Source organism: Odocoileus virginianus, chromosome 30 (genome assembly GCF_023699985.2).
Source record: "Odocoileus virginianus isolate 20LAN1187 ecotype Illinois chromosome 30, Ovbor_1.2, whole genome shotgun sequence".
Classification (NCBI taxonomy): Eukaryota; Metazoa; Chordata; class Mammalia; order Artiodactyla; family Cervidae; genus Odocoileus; species Odocoileus virginianus.
This window is the reverse complement of record NC_069703.1, coordinates 13,084,591-13,105,420: the sequence shown is the minus strand read 5'-3', so window position 1 is coordinate 13,105,420 and position 20,830 is coordinate 13,084,591. Positions and strand designations below refer to the sequence as shown.

General features: G+C 39.6%; 1 protein-coding gene across 2 annotated transcripts in view; it reads right to left on the bottom strand.

Annotated features, from left to right (window-relative positions):
• Window positions 1–20,830, bottom strand: part of PTH2R (parathyroid hormone 2 receptor) — a 91,989-nt gene that overhangs the window by 7,038 nt on the left and 64,121 nt on the right. For both annotated transcript variants that reach the window (XM_020893662.2, XM_020893661.2), the window contains exon 10: window positions 315–409. In XM_020893662.2, coding sequence (XP_020749321.2) covers window positions 315–409 — 95 coding nt within the window. The remainder of the gene's footprint in view (window positions 1–314; window positions 410–20,830) is intronic.

Below are 20,830 nucleotides of genomic sequence, written 5' to 3'. Positions count from 1 at the left end.
CCTGCTTGACAGGTGGATTCTTTACCACTGAACCACCAGGTAAGCCCTGGTTACAAAGTTTATTGCAAAATCCCAATTGCTAAGAACATATTTTTTAAAATATACTTAGAATTTAAGCATAATGGGAAGGTTTGTTGTTATTTATATTTTCCTAAAATATATATATTTTTCTGATAAATAGCACAATTAAACCAAACAAAAATACATGTTCACAATTTAGTCTCTTAGAGACATTTCAGATCAACTGATACCTGTCCTTTAGTCTAAATAGTAACCAAAATATTTTCTCTTATGGATGTCTGTCTTGGAATTACCTGTATTGTTTTCTCGTGTCATGCCCAACCACATTGGTCTCCCGGATTTTAGTAGCCAGAACTCTAACGGTATTCAGAAACAGGATAAAATTCAGCTGAAAAAGAAGATAATATTACAAAGAATTATAACTTAGTCTTCAAGTTGTTTGCAAAAATTTACATAAATTGAACTTTGTATTGAAAGACTGAAAATTACTGATTTCTGTAAATGTGGATGAGGAAACCACAGATAAGATATTAGAAAGATAGTGATTCTTGATTTGCCCTCATGAAAACACAGAGAAAATTTCAACAACACTAGAAATCAGAAATACCAGAGGATAACCTGCCAGAGTCCATGGGGGATTTCCAGGCCAAAGTTCAGATGAAGTTCTGTGGCAGACTGATTAAAGGATAATAGTTACTACATAAATGTAACTGACTGCCTTTTCGAAATGAATTACCTGTTTCTGCATCTATTTTAGGGAGAATAATAGGGTTGCTTTGGGGATGCTGTCTCTTTTACAATGTATGAAAAGCACTGGGTGAAGTATATACAAGGTTGGGGTGGGGGGGGGGGGGGAAGCCAGGTAAGATGCTGTATAAGATAAGAAAAGGTCCCAGTGTTGGCAATTAAATTGAGATATGTGCACCACCAGAGACAATCAAGTCCTGGCTTTAAAAAGGAGGGAGTAAAATAAATGAATAAATAAATAAGTATTTTAAAAAATTAAATAAAAAGGAGGGAGTGAGGAAAAGATATTGGACCTCAAGGGCCTCAAGGATTAGTGAACAGGTCCAAAATGAAGAAGAAGACAAGATCTCCAGCGCAGGGTTCATAAAGAGGTGGAAGCCCAAACCCCTTGGGTCCCTTCATTCAAGGAGATGTCTATAGTGCAGGAAGTGCCAGTACTTAGGAATAATGGAAATGTGGGTTACCAAGAGTGGGTTTGTGTTAATGCCAGAGTAACAGCTCAAAGGGAGGAGGACCTATCAACTCTGCATCCTGGGATAACTTATCCTGAAGAGTCTTTAGTCCTTTCTGGAATTTGGAGAATTTTGGTTATTGGGTGACTCATGTGCCCCATTACCCAATCGAGTTTATCATCTGCATCAGCCCTTAATTGCCACCACCATTTTTGCCATCCTACCACTGACTACTCCATAGGCAACTCTAACCAATTTCAGTTTCCCACAAGAATTGGGGGTCTTGAGCCCCATATCCTAGAGAAAGGACAGAGCTGTGCTGTGAACTTGTGGAATAAGGATGTCTTCAGGTTAATAAGAGCCACTAAGTAGTGAATGCTCTCTCTAGTTTAAATGTTCACATAAATATGAGACAGGCATATTTATTATGTATAAAGAAACTCTAGCTCAAGGAGGTTAGCTGATTTAACCTAGACTACCCAGCTATCAGCTGGAATTTGAACTAGATCTATATGAGTCTGTAATGTGGAGTTCTTAACCATTATCTTTATTTTTTAATTAGATTGAATTTTTTAACTTACTGAGGTAACATTAGTTTATAACAATACATAAGTGTCATGTACACCACATTATATTTCAATTTCGGTATATACTACAGCATGTTTAACACCAAAAGTCAGTTTCTATCCTTCGCCTTTACCCATTTCATCCTCCTCACCCCCTTCCTCTCTGGTAAACACTCTGTATCTAAGTGTTTGTTTTTATTTAGTTTGGTTTGCTCATTTACTTTGTTTGAGGGGGTGTTTTTTTTTTTCTATATCCTACATATAAGTGAAATCATATAATATTTGTCTTTCTCTGTCTGACTTATTTTGGTTGGTGTAATATCTTCAAGGTCCATCTGTGTCACAAATGGCAAGATTTCACCTTTTATAGCTGAATCATATTCCACTGTGTGGGCCTGAGTATGTGTGTAGATAAATATAGATATATAGGTATCAAGTCTTCTATGTCTATTCATCTATCAATGGGCACCTGGGCTGTTTCCATATCTTGACTATTGTGAAAAAAATGCTGCTAGGACTATAGCGGTACATATATCTTTTTGAATTAATGTCTTTGCATTCTTTGAGTAAATAGCCAGAAGTGGAAAAACTGGATTGTATATGATAGTGCTATTCTTAATTTTCTAAGGAATCTCAATGCTGTTTCCATAGTAGCTACACCAATTCACATTCTCCACATTCTCTCCAACATTTCTTATTTCTCATTTTTATTTCTCATAATAGCTATTCTAATGGACATGGAATGATACCTCACTGTGGTTAGATTTGCATTTCCCTAATAATTAGTGATATTAAACATCTTTTTGGTGTTTATCAGTCATCTGTGTATCTATTCAGCTCCTCTACCCATTTGTTTTTTGTTGTTGTTTAGTTGTGTAAGTTCTTTATATGTGTTGGATATTAGTCCCATTATTAGAATAATGATATATATGATTTGTAAATATTTCCCCCATTTGGTAGGCTGTCCTTTGTGCTGCTGATAGCTTTCTTTGCTATGCAGAGGCTTTCTAATTTGATATAGTCCCATTTGTTTATTTTTGCTTTTGTTTCCCTTGCCTGAGGAGACATACCCAGAAAGAAATTGCTAAGATCCATGCCAAAGAGCATACTGCTTATGTTTTCTCCTAGGAATTTATGGTTTCAGGTCTTACATCTAAGTCTAATCCACTCTGAGTTGATTTTTGGGTATTGTGTGAGATAGTGTTCCATTTTCATTCTTTTGCAAATGGCAATCCAGTTTTCTCAACACCGTTTTTGAAAAGACTATACTTTCTCCATTGCACGTTCTTTGTTCCTTTGTTGTAAACTGATTGTCAATATATGCGTAGGTTTATTGCTGGTCTCTCAATTGTATTCCACTCCACTATGTTTGATTTTCAGCCAATACTATTCTGTTGTGACTACGATAGCCGTGTAATAATTTTGAAATCAGGGACAGTGATATTGCCAGCTTTGTTCTTTTCTCTCAGGATGTCTTTGGCTATTCAGGAAACTTTTGTGGCTCTATATAATATTTTTTTAATTTTTATGTTCTAGTTTTGTGTATAATGTCCTTGGGATTTTGATGGGGATTGCATTGAATATGTATATTGCTTTGGGTAATGTAGACATTTTCACAATATTATTTCTTCCAGTTCATCAGCACAGACTGTTTTTCCATTTCTTTGTGTAGTCTTCAATTTCTTTTACCCTCTCTTATAGTTTTCAGTGTAGATATTGTTCACCTCCTTGGTTAAATTTGTTCCTAGGTATTTTATTCTTTTTGCTAAATTGTAAATGGGATTGCTTTCTTAGTTTTTCTTCTTACTAGCTCATTGTTAGTGTATAGAAATGCAACAGATTTAGTATATTGACTTTGCACCCTGAAACTGTACTGAACTTACTAGTTCTAAAAGTTCTTTTATGGAGTCATCAGGGGTTTTTATGTATAAAATCATGTCATCTGCAAATAGCATTAGTTTGACTTCTTTCTTTTTAATTTGGATGCTTTTTATTTCCATTTCTGGCCTAACTGCTCTAGCTAGGGCTTCCAATACTATGGTGAATAACAGTGGTAAGTGTGGGCATCCTAGGGATAGGTTTCAGTTTTTCATTGTTCAGTATGATGTTAGCTGTGATTATCATGTATGGTCTTTATTATGTTGAAGTGTATTCTTTTGATATCCATTTTATTGAGTGTTTTTTTTTTATCATCGGTGGACACTGAATCTTGTTAATTACTTTTTATGCATCTACTGAGATGGACAGGGAGGCCTGGCATGCTACAGTCTATGGGGTCGCAAAGAGTTGGACATGACTGAGTGACTGAACTGAACTGAACTGAATTGAGATGATCACATGATTTTTATCTTTCATTTTTTTAATATGGTATATCATGATAGATTTGCAGTCATTGAACCATCCTTGAATCCCTGGAAAGAATATCACTTTATATAATGTATGCTCCTTTTAATATATTATTGTATTAAGTTTGCTAATATTTTCTTGAGGGTTTTTGCAATATTTTATTGGGCTTCATTTGTTCTTCTTTTCTAGTTCATTTAGGTGTAAAATTAGATTGTTAGGCTGTTTATTTGAGATTTTTCTTGTTTGAGATATGTCTGTATTGCTACAGACTTCCCTGTTTAGTACTACCTTTGCTGTATCACATTAATTTTGGTATGTTGTATTTTCATTTTCATTTATCTTAATTTTTTTTTCATTTCTACTTTGATTTTTTCTTTGTTGCTGTTGTTCAGTTGACTGGTCGTGTCCAGCTCTTTGTGACCCCATGGACAGCAGTACAGCAGGCCTCCCTGTCCATCACCAACTCCCGGAGCTTGCTCAAACTCATGTCCATTGAGTCAGCGATGCCATCCAGCCATCTCACCCTCTGTCATCCCCTTCTCCTCCTGTGTTCAAGGTCCCCAGCATCAGGGTCTTTTCTAATGAGTCAGCTCTTCACATCAGGTGGCCAAAGTATTGGAGCTTCAGCTTCAGCATCAGTCCTTCCAGTGAATATTCAGGATTGATTTCCTTTAGGACTGAGAGGTTCGATCTCCGCTGCAGTCCAAGGGACTCTCAAGGGTCTTCTCCAACACTATAGTACAAAAGCATAAATTCTTTGGCTCTCAGCCTTCTTTACCTTCTTTATAGTCCAACTCTCATATCCATACATGACCACTGGAAAAACCATAGCTTTCACTATATGAACCTTTGTAAGCCAAGTAGTGTGTCTGCTTTTCAATTATGCTGTCTAAGTTTGTCATAGTTTTTCTTCCAAGGAGCAAGCGTTTTTTAATTTCATGGCTCCAAGTCATCATCTGCAATAATTTTGGAGCCCAAGAAAATAAAGTCACTGTTTCCATTGTTTCCCTAACTATTTGCCATGAAGTAATGGGACCAGATGCCATGATCTTCATTTTTTGAATGTTGAGTTTTAAGCCAGCCTTTTCACTCTCCTCTTTCACTTTCATCAAGAGGCTCTTTAGTTCCTCTTCACTTTCTGCCATAAGGGTGGTGTCATCTGCATATCTGAGGTTATTGATATTTCTCTCAGCAATCTTGATTCCAGCTTGTGCTTAATCCAACCTGGCATTTTGCATGATGTACTTTGCATAGAAGTTAAATAAGCAGGGTGACAACACACAGCTTTGATGTACTCCTTTCCCAATTTTGAACCAGTCCATTTTTCCATGTCTCGTTCTAACTGTTGCTTCTTGATCTGCAAACAGGTTTCTCAGGAGGCAGGTCAGGTGGTCTGGTATTCCCATCTCTTGAAAGGGAAATTCTTGAAGAATTTTCCACAGTTTGTTGTGATCCACACAGTCAAAGTATTTGGCATAGTCAATGAAGCAGATGTTTTTCTGGAATTCTCCTGCTTTTTCACTGGTCCAACAGACGTTGGCAATTTGATCTCTGGTTCCTCTGCCTTCTCTAAATCCAGCTTGAACATCTAGAAGTTCTCAGTACTCATACCACTGAGGCCTAGCTTGGTGAATTTTGAGCGTTACTTTGCTAACATGTGAAATTAATGCAATTGTGCAGTAGTTTGAACACTTTTTTGGCATTGCTCTTCTTTAGGATTGGAATGAAAACTGACCTTTTCCAGTCCTGTGACCACTGCTGAGTTTTCCAAATTTGCTGGCATATTGAGTGCAGCACAGTATCATTTTTAGGATTTGAAATCACTCAGCTGGAATTTCATCACTTCCACTAGCTTTGTTTGTAGATAATGCTTCCTAAGGCCTTACTTGACTTCACACTCCACGATGTCTGGCTCTGCATGAGTGATCACACTGTCATGGTTATCTGCATCATTAAGATCTTTTTTGTAGAGATCTTCTTTGTATTTTTGCCACCTCTTCTTAATATCTTCTTCTTTGACCCAACAGTTATCCAATAGCATGTTTTTTAGTCTCAAAATGTTTATTATTTTTTCAGCTTTCTTCTTGTAGTTGATCTCTAGTTTCATACCAAAGGAGTTTCCCTTGTGGCTCAAGAGGGTAAAGAATCTGCCTGCAGTGCAGAAGACCTGGGTTCGATCCCTGGATAGGGAAGAGCCCCTGGAGAAAAGAATGGCAACCCACTCCATTACTCCTGCTTGGAAAATCCCATGAGCAGAGGAATCTGGTTGGCTATAGTCCATGGGGTCACAAAAAGTTGGCACGACTGAGCAACTAACACTTTCATTTTTCAGGCCAAAGAGATTGGTAAACTGTTTATGTTTCATGTCTGTGCTCTAGATTTATGTTTTCTGGTCACCATAAGTATTCTCTTAGCTTCATTAACTAATATACCCTGTTCCTTCCTCAGATTTGGGAAATTCTCAGCTATTGTTTTTTTAATATAAACTTTCTTCTCCCTTCTTCCATTCTTCTCCTGCTGGGATACCAGTAATATAATTCTTTCCTTCCTAACAGAGTCACATAGTTCTTATAGAATGTCTTTTTTTTTTTAAGATCTTAATTCTCTTTTCCCTTCTGTCTCTATCATTTCTAGATTTTTATCTTCAAACTCACTAGTTCTCTCTTCCATATTGGCAGCTGTATTTCCAGGACTTTCTTAATCTCATTTATTGAGTCCTTCAGGTCCAGAATTTCACTTTGGTTCTTTTTTAGAGTTCCATTCTCCTTGGCAAAATATTCCTTCTGTTCATCAATTTTATTTCTGAGCTTATTTAACTGTCTTTCTATATTTTCTTATAGCTTGTTGAGTTTCTTCATGACAACTATTTTGAAATCTCTACCAGTAAAATCACAATAGTCTGTGACTCTAAGTTTGGTTTTTGGGGATCTGTCATTTGTTTTTTGTGATACATGGTTGCCATGGTTCTTCATGGCTCTTGATGAGTTGTTCTTCTGCCAGCACATCTGAACTAATGAACACTCTTCTTTAGGTAAAGATTTTTGTTGTTTTTGATTCTAAGGATTCAACAGATTAGTAATTAGTAGAGGCCTCACAAGTTTCTGGTCTCTTACCTGAGCTGCTTCTGGTTATATTTGAGAATCAGCCTTTTCTACCTTTCATCAGCTCTGTCAGAGGTGTCATGCATGTCACTGCTTGTGCCTTTGGGGTTATTAGTGCCTTGTTGCTGCTGGCATTGTTACCTAGGACATTAGGGTGGTGGTCACTTCTGCTAGGCCCAGGGTCTCAGCCTCTATGATCCCTGGGGACAGGGGTGACAGGGAGCCAGGGTCACAGCCCCTCTGCCATGGCCAGGGTTGTCAGGTTCACAGGCTCTACCACTGTGGGTAGGGGCAGATGGAGGAGCCAGAGCAATCGGTATCTCCGTAACCGGAGGGACAGGGTCATAGGCCCCCTGCTACTACTGCCTGGATCCCTGTGGCCAGGGGCACCACTTTGACTAGGAGGCTGGAGTCACATGTTCTGCTTCCCCTGATGCTACCAGGTTCGCTGGGGCTGCAGGCTCAGTTACCATGGCTGGGGTTCCAGGATCACAGGCACCACCTCTGCTTTCCCCTGGTTCTGCCTCCTCCATGTGTTCTAGTCCACCTACCTCTGCAAAGGTGCTAAATCACTTCTGTCATGTCCAACTCTTTGTGACCCCTGGTGGACTATAGCCCACCAGGCTCCTCTGTCCATGGGATTTCCCAGTCAAGAATACTGGAGTAGGTTGCCATGCCCTCCTCCAGGGGACCTTCCTGGCCCAGGGATCAAAGCCATGTCTCTTACATCTCCTGCATTGGCAGGGGGGTTCTTTTACCACTAGTGCCACCTAGGAACTCTGGTCTCCTGCTGTGTTGAGCAGAGGCACCGTTGTTGAGTTATGGATGTTTTTACTGGTTGTAGATTGAAGAGAAAAGGCAAAGAGCGTGCCATACACCACAATGATGCTGATGCCATGTTTAACCACAGTCTTATACCTTCTTTTCAGGAGGATAAAAAGATGCAAAACATGAGAGCTGAGGATTTTCATTTATCCTCTCCCACTACAATATTTGGTTCACATCTATAGAAACATTCTCAAAAAGAAGGTGAGAAGGTACTGCATATATATTGTATGAGTGCTACTTTCTGAATGGCTAAACTTACTCATGCTTCATTAATTCCTCTTTCCTTAAGACTATACTCCCTGGTAACACAATGCAGGTGGAAGTGATACTGTGTAGGTGTGAAGGTCCAAGTGCTAGGAGCTGAAGTGGGCAGAGCCATGGAAACAATACTAGCTGGGTACTGTCATTTGCCATTCCCTATTCCTAGAAAATAAATAATTACAAATGGCTGCAGATGAGCCAATCTTTAGCTCCATCTATATTAAGATACCCATGACCAGGGACTCTCTCAAATCAGTAGACCATACTAAGTAAATGCAGCAAACTTAGGGGCAGTCCCAAGATGGCGGAGGAATAGGATGGGGAGACCATTTTCTCCCCCACAAATTCATCAAAAGATCATTTGAATGCTGAGCAACTTCCACAAAACAACTTCTGAATGCTGGCAGAGGACACCAGGCACCTAGAAAGGCAGGCTGTTCTCTTTGAAAGTAAGTAGGACAAAATATAAAAGACAGAAAGACAGACAAAAGAGTTAGGGACAGAGACCTGTCCTGAGGAAGGAGTTTCCAAACAGCAGGAAGCTCTCTCACAGGCGGGTCTGTGGGGAGTTCTGGAATCTCAGAGGGCAACATAACTGGGAGGGGAAAAAAAAACCCACACAGAATAGGTGCCTAACCGCAACTGCCCGCAGAGAAGTAGCCCAGACGCTTGACTGGACAAGGAGGTGCGGGTTCATCATCGGTCCTCAGGATAAGGACCAGGCCTGAATGCCCTGCGGACAATCTGAGGAAGCTAATATGAGATAGCAAACCAAACTGTGGGATCGCCAGAGAGGAAGAAAAAGAGAACTTTCCCTCAAAAGGCTCTAACCTAATGCACAGCCCGGCCCTCTCACAGAACAAAGGATTGAACAAATACCAAAGGAGAGCTAGCCTGCTGTGTACAGGTCCCTCCCCACCGCTGGAGGCAGAGAGGCAGGCATGCAACAGCCAGAGCTGGAAAGCAAGGGGCTGCTCCAATCTTGGCCCCAGAGACCGGCATCCTCCACCAAACTGTGAGCAGGCTCCCAGTTGCTAGCCACATCTTCCTGGGATCCGGGATGGTTGACACCTGCCAGGAGGGTTGCAGCCTGAGATCAGCTCCCCAGAGGATTCACACGACTCACCTGAGATGGCGCTCGTGCGGCGGTGCACCGGGAACCCGAGAAGCCAGGATGGGGGAGGTGATTAAGACACACGGCCCACCTGGGACAGAGCACTCGCCAGGCACCTGGGTGTCTGAGCTGCTCGAACCTAGGAAGGGCACAAAATGCATGCCCAACCGAGTCTGTGCCCTCGCAGAGTACCCGAGAACCTGAACCTGAGCAGCTTAGACCTGGGAAGTGCATGCAATGCAGGGCCTGCTTTGGACAGCACCCCTGCGGAGCACCCTGGAGCCTGAGCAGTGCAGACCCGGGAAGCACACACACCGGGGCTGGGGCAAACCCAGTGTGGTCCGTACCCCGCAAGCACTCCCCACACAGCCCCGCAATATTTGTTTGTAGTGCGTCTCCCTCCCCACAGCACATGTGAACAAGTGAACCTAAATAAGTGACCACCTTCGCCCCCTTATGGCAGAGCAGAAATTAGACACCGAAGAGACTTGCAAACAGAGGAAGCCAAAATAAAAGAGGGAACCACTCTGGAAGTGACAGGCGCAATAGATTAAAACCCTGTAGTTAACACTGACTAAGCACTGGAAGGGGCCGATAGACCTTGAGAACAAGTACAAGCTGGAACAAGGAATTATCTGAAACTGAACGGACTCCACACTGCCCACAAAAGCTCCAGAGAAATTCCTAGAAATATTTTTACTATTATTTTTAAAAATTTTTTATCTATAAGTTCTTTATTACTCCTTTGATTTTCATTTTTATAACATACTATTACCTTGAAAAAAAAGACCCTATTTTTAAAGCAAATTTCATAGAGCCGGCTAGCTCTCCTTTGGTATTCACTCAATCCTTTGCTCTGTGAGCAGGCCAGGCTGTGTTTTAGGTTAGAGCCTTTCACGGGAAAGTTTTTTTTTCTCTCTGGTTATCCCACAGTTTGGGTTGCTATCCTCCCTCAGATTAGCTCCCTCAGATTGTCCTCAGGTCACTCAGGCCAGGTCCTTACCCTAAGAATGCAGCCTGAGCCTCCCCATCCAGCCCCCACTTGCGGGTGGCGGTCATGGGCATCTGGGCTACTTCTCTGCTGGGAGCTGTGGTTAGGCACATATTCTGTGGGGTTTTTTCCTCCTGGTTGTGTTGCCCTCTGAGATTCCAAAACTCCGCACAGACCCACCTGTGAGAGGGTTTCCTGCTGTTTGGAAGCTTCTCCTCATTCACGATTTCCTCCCCAGGATGGGTCTTCATCCCTAACTCTTGTCTCTCTTTTTGTCTTTTATATTTTGTCCTATCTCCTTTTGAAGAGAACGGCCTGCATTTCTGGGTGCCTGGTGTCCTCTGCTAGCATTCAGAAGTTGTTTTGTCAAAGTTATTCAGCATTCAAATGATCTAATGGTGAATTTGTGGGGGAGAAAGTGGTCTCCCCATCCTATTCCTCCGCCATCTTGGGACCACCACACATAGTGAATTGATTACTGACTAGATTGCTCGCTCCTTTTTTGATTCCCCCTCTTCTCCTCCTGGTCACCTCTATCTCTCTCCTCCCTCTTTTCTTCTCCATGTAATTCTGTGAACCTCTCTGGGTGTCCCTCACTGTGGAGAATTATTTCAGCATTAACCTAGATGTTTTATCATCTGTGCTATACAGATGGAGAAGTCTTGAGGCTACTGTAAGAATAAGACTGAAAGCCAGAGGCAGGACGCTTAACTCCAAAACTTGAGAACATCAGAGAACTCATGATTCCAGGTAACATTAATAGACAAAAGCTTATCCAAAAGCATCCATACCTACACTGAAACCAAGTTCTACCCAAGAGCCAACAAGTTTCAGAGCAAGGCATACCATGCTAATTCTCCAGCAAAGGAGGAACACAACCCTGAGCATTAAAAGACAGGCTGCCCAAAGCCATGTCAAACCCATAGACCCTAAAACTCACTACTGGACACTTCATTGCACTTCAGAGAGAAGAGATTCAGCTCCACCCAGCTGAACACAGACACAAGCTCCCCTAACCAGGAAACCTTGACAAGCCATTAGTCCAACCACACCCACAAGGAGCATGCTCCACAATAAAAAAGAACCACAAACTTCCAGCTTACAGAAAGGGCACCCCAAACACAGCAATTTAAACAAAATGAAAAGGCAGAGAAATATTCAGCAGGTAAAGGAACATGATAAATGCCCACCAAACCAAGCAAAAGAGGAGGAGGTAGGGAGTCTACCTGGAAAAGAATTCAGAATAATGATAGTAAAGATGATCCAAAATCTTGAAAACAAAATGGAGTGACAGATAAATAGTCTGGAGACAAGGATTGAGAAGATGCAAGAAATGTTTAACAAAGATAGAAGAAGTAAAGATGAGTCAATCAATAGTGAATAATGCAATAACTGAGATCAAGAGCATTCTGGAGGGAACCAACAGTAGAATAACTGAGGCAGAGGATTGGATAAGTGAGGTGGAAGATAGAATGGTGGAAATAAATGAAGCAGAAAGGAAAAAAGAATGAAAAGAAATGAGGACAACCTCAGAGACCTCTGGGACAATGTTAAACACCCCAACATTCGAATCATAGGAGTCCCAGAAGAAGGCCAAAAGAAAGGCCATGAGAAAATACTTGAGGAGATAATAGTTGAAAATTTCCCTAAAATGGGGAAGAAAATAGCCAACCAAGTCCAAGAAAACCAAAGGGTCCCAAACAGGATAAACCTAAGGTAAAACACCTCAAGACATATATTGATCAAACTAATGAAGATTAAACACAAAGATCAAATATTAAAAGCAGCAAGGGAAAAGCAACAAATAATACACAAAGGGATCCCCATAAGGATAACAGCTGATCTTTCAATAGAGACTCTTCAGGCCAGAAGGGAATGGCAGGACATACTTAAAGTGATGAAGGAGAAAAACCTACAGCCCAGATTACTATACCCAGCAAGAATCTCATTCATATATGAAGGAGAAATCAAAAGATTTACAGACAAGCAAAAGCTGAGAGAATTCAGCACCACCAAACCAGCTCTCCAACAAATGCTAAAAGATCTTCTCTAGACAGGAATACAGAAAAGGTCCATAAAATCAAACCCAAAACAACAAAGTAAATGGCAATGGGATCATACTTATCAGTAATTATGTTGACTGTAAATGGGTTGAATGCCCCAACCAGAAGACTGGCTGGATGGATTAAAAAACAAGACCCCTATATATGCTGTCTATAAGAGACCCACCTCAAATCCCCCAAGGGACACATACAGACTGAAAGTGAAGGGCTGGAAAAAGATATTTCATGCAAATGGAGACCAAAAGAAAGCAGGAATAGCAATACTCATATCAGATAAAATAGACTTTAAAATAAAGGCTGTGAAAAGAGACAAAGAAGGACACTACATAATGATCAAAGGATCAGTCCAAGAAGAAGAATAAATCCAAGAAGAATAAATATAAATGCACCCAACATAGGAGCACACAATATGTAAGGCAAATGCTAACAAGTACAAAAGGGAAAATTAACAATAACACAATAATAGTGGGAGACTTTAATATCCCACTCACACCTATGGATAGATCAACCAAGCAGAAAATTAGCAAGGAAACACAAACTTTAAATGATACAATGGAGCAGTTAGACCTAATTGATATCTATAGGACAGTTCACCACAAAACAATGAATTTCACCTTTTTCTCAAGTGCACACAGAACATTCTCCAGGATAGATCACATCGTGGGCCATATATCTAGCCTTGGTAAATTCAAAAAAATTAAAATCATTCCAAGCATCTTTTCTGATCACAAAGCAGTAATATTAGATGTCAACTAGAGGGAAAAAAACTATTAAAAATACAAACATATGGATGCTAAACAACACACTTCTGAATAACAAACAAATCATGGAAGAAATCAAAAAGGAAATCAAAATACACATAGAAAGAAATGAAAATGAAAACACGACAACCCCAAATCTATGGGATTCAGTAAAAGAAGTGCTAAGGGGAAGGTTCATAGCAATACAAGCTTACCTCAAGAAACAAGAGACAAATCAAATAAATAACCTAATTTTACACCTAAAGCAACTAGAAAAAGAATAAATGAAGAACCCCAGGGTTAGTAGAAGGAAAGAAATCATAAAAAATTAGGGCAGAAATAAATGAAAAAGAAACAAAGGAGACTATAGCAAAAATCAACAAAACTAAAAGCTGGTTCTTTGAGAAGATAAATAAAATAGACAAACCATTAGCCAGACTCATCAAAAAAAGGGGGCGGGGAGGGGAGAAGAATCAAGTCAACAAAATAAGAAATGAAAATGGAGAAATCACAACAGACAACACAGAAATACAAAGGATCATAAGAGACTACTATCAGCAACTATATGCCAATAAAATGGACAACTTGGAAGAAATGGACGAATTCTTAGAAAAGTATAACCTTCTAAAACTGAACCAGGAAGAAATAGAAAATCTTAACAGACCCATCAAAAGCATAGAAATAAAAGCTGTAATCAAAAATCTTCCAACAAACAAAAGCCGAGGACTAGATGGCTTCACAGCTGAATTCTACCAAAAATTTAGAGAAGAGCTAACACCTATCATATTCAAACTCTTCCAGAAAATTGCAGAGGAAGGTAAACTCCCAAACTCATTCTCTGAGGCTACCATCACCCTAATACCATAACCAGACAAAGATGCCACAAAAACAGAAAACTACAGGCCAATATCACTGATGAACATAGATGCAAAAATCCTCAACAAAATTCTAGCAAACAGAATCCAACAGCATATTCAAAAGATCACACATCATGACCAAGTGGGTTTTATCCCAGGGATGCAAGGATTCTTCAATATTCGCAAATCAATCAATGTGATACACCACATTAACAAATTGAAAGGTAATAACCATATGATTATCTCAATAGACGCAGAGAAAGTCTTTGACAAAATTCAACTCCCATTTATGATAAAAACTCTCTAGAAAGCAGGAACAGAAGGAACATACCTCAACATAATAAAAGCCACATATGATAAACCCACAGCAAACATTATCATCAATGGCAAAAAACTGAAAGCATTTCCCCTAAAGTCAGGAACAAGACAAGGGTGCCCATTCTCACCACTACTATTCAACATAGTTTTGGAAGGTTTAGCCACAGCAATCAGAGAAGAGAAAGAAATAAAAGGAATCCAGATTGGAAAAGAAGAAGTAAAACTCTCACTGTTTGCAAATGACATGATCCTCTACATAGAAAACCCTAAAGACATCACCAGAAAATTACTAGAGCTAATCAATGAATATAGTAAAGTTGCAGGATATAAAATTAACACACAGAAATCCCTTGCATTCCTATACACTAACAATGAGAAGATAGAAAGAGAAATTAAGGAAACAATCCCATTCACCATTGCGACAAAAAGAATAAAATACTTAGGAATAAATCTACCAAAAGAAACAAAAGACCTATATATAGAAAACTATAAAACACTGATGAAAGAAATAAAAGATGACACAAACAGGTCGAGAAATATACCATGTTCATGGATTGGACAAACCAATATAGTGAAAATGAGTATACTATCCAAAGCAATCTATAGATTCAATGCACTCCCTATCAAACTACCAACAGTATTTTTCACAGAACTAGAACAAATAATTTCACAATTTGTATGGAAATACAAAAATCCTCCAATAGCCAAAGTAACCTTGAGAAAGAAGAATGGAACTGGAGGAATCAACCTGCCTGACTTCAGACTATACTACAAAGCCACAGTCATCAAGACAGTATGGTACTGGCACAAAGACAGAAATATAGATCAATGGAACAGAATAGAAAGCCCAGAGATAAATCCACGAACCTATGGTCACCTTATCTTCGACAAAGGAGGCAAGGATATACAATGGAAAAAAGACAACCTCTTTAACAAGGGGTGCTGGGAAAACTGGTCAACCACCTGTAAAAGAATGAAACTAGAACACTTTCTAACACCATACACAAAAATAAACTCAAAATGGATTAAAGATCTAAATGTAAGACCAGAAACTATTAAACTCCTAGAGGAAAACATAGGCAAAACACTCTGACATAAATCACAGCAAGATCCTCTATGACCCCCCTCCCAGAGTAATGGAAATGAAAGCAAAGAAACAAATGAGACCTAATTAAACTTAAACACTTTTGCACAACAAAGGAAACTATAAGCAAGGTGAAAAGACAGCCTTCAGAATGGGAGAAGATAATAGCAAATGAAGCAATTGACAAGGAATTAATCTCAAAAATATACAAACAGCTCATGCAGCTCAATACCAGAAAAATAACGCAACCAAAAAATAGGCCAAAGAACTTAACAGACATTTCTCCAAATAAGACATACAAATGGCTAACAAACACATGAAAAAATGTTCAACATCACTCACTATCACAGAAATGCAAATCAAAACCACAATGATGTACCATCTTATGCCAGTCAGAATGGCTGCTATCAAAATGTCTACAAACAATAAATGCTGGAGAGGGTGTGGAGAAAAGGGAACCCTCCTACACTATTGGTGGGAATGCAAACTAGTACAGCCATATAGAGAACAGTGTGGAGATTCCTTAAAAAACTGAAAATAGAACTGCCATATGACCCAGCAACCCCACTGCTGGGCATACACACCAAGGAAACCAGAATTGAAAGAGACATGTGCACCCCAATGTTCATTGCAGCACTGTTCACAATAGCTAGGACATGGAAGCAACCTAGATGTCCATCAGCAGACGAATGGATAAGAAAGTTGTGGTACATACACACCATGGAATATTACTCAGCTGTTAAAAAAGAACACATTTGAATCAGTTCTAATGAAGTGGATGAAACTGGACCTTATTATACAAAGTGATGTAAGCCAGAAAGAAAAACACCAATATAGTATGTTATCATGCATATATGGAATTTAGAAAGATGGTAACAATGACCCTATATTCAAGACAGCAAAGAGACACAGATATAAAGAAAAGACTTTTGGACTCTGAGGGAGAAGGTGAGGGTGGAATGATTTGAGAGGATAGCATTGAAACATGTATATTACCGTATGTGAAACAGATCACCAGTCCAAGTTTGATGCATGAAACAGGGCACTCAAAGCTGGTGCACTGGGACAACCCTGAGGGATGAGGTGGGGAGGAAGGTGGGAGGGGGGTTCAGAATGGAGAACACAGGTACACCCATGGCTGATTCATGTCAATGTATGGCAAAAACTACCACAATACAGTAAAGTAATTAATCAGCCTCCAATTAAAATTTTTTAATTAATTTTAAAAAACTTAAATAAGAAAATAAATGTTAGCACAACATTCCATAAATAAAGCATGTGATGTAGTTAAGCACAGTGCAATGCACGTTTTTAAGTCTCTTCTGAGTGACTGGCACTCTGATAGACCTAAAGGTAGATGAAGTAATATGCTTAACAACTCAGTCTTTGTCTGCCTTTCACTCTGATAAAACAATAATCTAGACAAATCTGATTTAAACTGTAGGTGATCTTGTATTCATTGACAGTGAAAGGGAAATTTGGCCACCTGATGTGAAGAGCTGACTCATTTGAAAAGACCCTGATGCTGGGAAAGATTGAGGGCAGGAGGAAAAGGGGATGACAGAGGATGAGATGGTTGGATGGCATCAGCGACTCAGTGGACATGAGTTTGGGTAAACTCTGGGAGTTGGTGATGGACAGGGAGGCCTGGCGTGCTGCAATCCATGAGGTCGCAAAGAGCCAGACACTACTGAGTGACTGAACTGAATGGAACTGAACTGAAAGGGAACTAATATTTATTTAGTGGATACACCAGGCTCTTTATCCAAAAACCTTGTAACAGTGAAAAAAAAAATGCAGAAAACTCCCAAAAACTTGATTAAAGAAGACACCCACCAATCAGTCCATCAGTTTGATAGCTAAAATGATAATCAAGTGGATTATGGAAAGAATTAAGAACAACTAAGATTACGAGAACTTACTGCCTTAAAAGACAGGTAAACAAAATACACACATGCACATATACTCACATAACAGTTGAATGAAATTTTTAAAAAAAATATTATAAATAATTTAGGAAAGTATAGACTATAGGTTGATTAGAAACTGAGTTATTGACTACTTACAATCCTAAGTATTTCAGATGAATTGACAGTCTTCACAACAGCTCTATGAAGCAGGCATATTATTGTCCCCATTTTGCAGGTGAGGAATCTGAGTCACAGCTTACACAAATTAGGTATGGTCACACAGCCAGCAAGATGCAGATCCCTAATGAAACCCATGCAGCCCAGATGTACAGAATGGACTCTTAACCACTGCACCCAACTGCCCATAAAAGAGAGTTAATAATGGATTGAGGTACAGAAATTTTTTAAAGAGTAGAAAGAATTAAGAAAAAGAAGGAAAGAATCTAACTTATCAGTTCAGTTCAGTCGCTAAGTAGTGTCCGACTCTTTGCAACCTTGTGGACTGTAGCATGACAGGCCTCCCTGTCCATCACCACCTCCTGGAGCCTACCCAAACTCATGTCCATTGAGTCAGTGATGCCATCCAACCATCTCATCCTCTGTTGTCCCCTTCTCCTCCTGCCCTCAATCTTTCCCAGCATCAGGGTCTTTTCCAATGAGTCAGCTCTTCCCATCAGGTGGCCAAAGTATTAGAGTTTCAGCTTCAACATCAGTCCTTCCAATGAACGCCCAGGACTGATCTCCTTTAGGATGGACTGGTTGGATCTCCTTGCAGGCCAAGGGACTCTCAAGAGTCTTCTTCAATACCACAGTTCAAAAACATCAATTCTTTGGCACTCAGCTTTCTTTATAGTCCAACTCTCATATCCATACATGACCACTGGAAAAACCATAGCCTTAACTAGACAGACCTTTGTTGGCAAAGTAATGTCTCTGCTTTTGAATATGCTGTCTAGGTTGGTCATAACTTTCCTTCCAAGGAGTAAGCGTCTTTTAATTTCATGGCTGCAGTCACCATCTGCAGTGATTTTGGAGCCCAAGAAAAATAAAATCAGTCACTGTTTCCACTGTTTCCCCATCTATTTGCCATGAAGTTATGGCATGATCTTAGTTTTCTGAATGTTGAGCTTTAAGCCAACTTTTTCACTCTCTTCTTTCATTTTCATCAAGAGGCTCTTTAGTTCTTCTTCACTTTCTGCCATAAGGGTGGTGTCATTTGCATAACTGAGGTTATTGATATTTCTCCCAGCAATCTTGATTCCAGCTTGTGCTTCATCCAGCCCAGTGTTTCTCATAATGTATTCTGCATATATAACTTACATACTATTCTTTCCTATATTATTTATAATAATTATTTTTGAATTTCACTCAACTGTTAAGTGAGTGTATGTGCACGTGTATATTTTGTTTACCTGTCTTTTAAGGCAGCAAGTTCTTTTAATCTTAGTTTTTCTTAATTCTTTCCATAATCCACTTGATTGTCATTTTAGCTATCAAACTGATGGACTGATTGGTGGGTGTCTTCTTTAATCAAGTTTTTTGGAGTTTGCTGCATTTTTTTTTACACTGTTACAAGGTTTAACAAAATAATGTTTGTGGATAAAGAGCCTGGTGTAGCCACTAAATAAATAAGCAGGGTGACAATATACAGCCTTGATATACTCCTTTTCCTATCTGGAACCAGTCCATTGTTCCATGTCCAGTTCTAACTCTTGCTTCCTGACCTGCATACAGGTTTCTCAAGAGGCAGGCCAGGTGGTCTGGTATGCCCATCTCTTTCAGAATTTTCCACAGTTTATTGTGATCCACACAGTCAAAGGCTTTGGCATAGTCAATAAAGCAGAAATAGATGTTTTTCTGGAACTCTCTTGCTTTTTCGATGATCCAGCAGATGCTGGCAATTTGATCTCTGGTTCCTCTGCCTTTTCTAAAACCAGCTTGATCATCTGGAAGTTCACGATTCATGTATTGCTGAAGCCTGGCTTGGAGAATTTTGAGCATTACTTGACTAGCATGTAAGACGGGTGCAATTGTACGGTAGTTTGAGCATTCTTTGGCATTGCCTTTCTTTGGGATTGGAACTAAAACTGACCTTTTCCAGTCCTGTGACCACTGCTGAGTTTTCCAAATTTGCTGACATATTGAGTGCAGCACTTTCACAGCATCATCTTTCAGGATTTGAAATAGCTCAACTGGACTTCCATCACCTCTACTAGCTTTGTTCATAGTGATGCTTCCTAAGGCCTGCTTGACTTCACATTCCAAGATGTCTGGCTCTAGGTGAGTGATCACACCATCATGATTATCTGGGTCATGAAGATCTTTTTTGTACAGTCCTGTATATTCTTGCCACCTCTTAATATCTTCTGCTTCTGTTACGTCCATACCATTTCTGTCCTTTATTGAGCCCATCTTTGCATGAAATGTTCCCTTGGTATCTCTAAGTTTCTTGAAGAGATCTCTAATCTTTCCCATTTTATTGTTTTCCTCTATTTCTTTGCACTGATCACTGGGGAAGGCTTTCTTATCTCTCCTTGCTATTCTTTGGAACTCTGCATTCAAATGGGTATATCTTTCCTTTTCTCCTTTGTTAACCAGGTTTTAAAAATCAATATTAGAAACACAAACATTAGGTCTAACAGAGCAGGAAAATGGATTTAGCAATTTAGAAGACACTTGAAGAATCTTCCCAAATGGAGGAATGAAGAACAAAGACTTTTGTGATGAGGGATAGATGTCTCCATGGAGGGCACAGAATTGAAAGTCATTATGAAGATTATTTCTCTTTCTGAAGAAAATGATAAATAGAAAAACCAATAAAGACATAAAAAGAAAAAGATCCTGCTCTATAGAGAAAGATTTGAGCCTATAGAAGGAAAAATGACATTATATATTGGGAAATGGAATGAAAAACAACAACTCACATACTGGGGAGATTTTTAAATTTCTTTTAAATAAAGAAATGTCATTTAGAGAGAGAAAAATCACTCAAGAGGATCCTTGCATATCTCAAGTAACCTTCTTGAAGGGAAAATTTTGCTTAATGTCATTAATAAACCAGTGAAAGAAAGTGAACGTGAAAGTAGCTCAGTCATGTCCGACTCTTTGCCACCCTGTGGACTATAGTCCATGGAATTCTCCAGGCCAGAATACTGGAGTGGGTAGCCTATCCCTTCTCCATTGGATCTTCCCCACCCAGGAATCGAACCAGGGTCTTCTGCATTGCAGGTGGATCCTTTACCAACTGAGCTCTCAGGGAAGCCCAAAAGAGAATTCCAAGGAATTCAACAAGAGCATTCCTTGGAGGGATTTCCCAGGCAAGAATACTGAAGTGGGTTGCTATGTCCTTCTCCAGGGGATCTTCCCAACCCTGGGATCAAACCTGGGTCTCCTGCATTGCAGACAAACTCTTTATTGGCTGAGCCACCAGG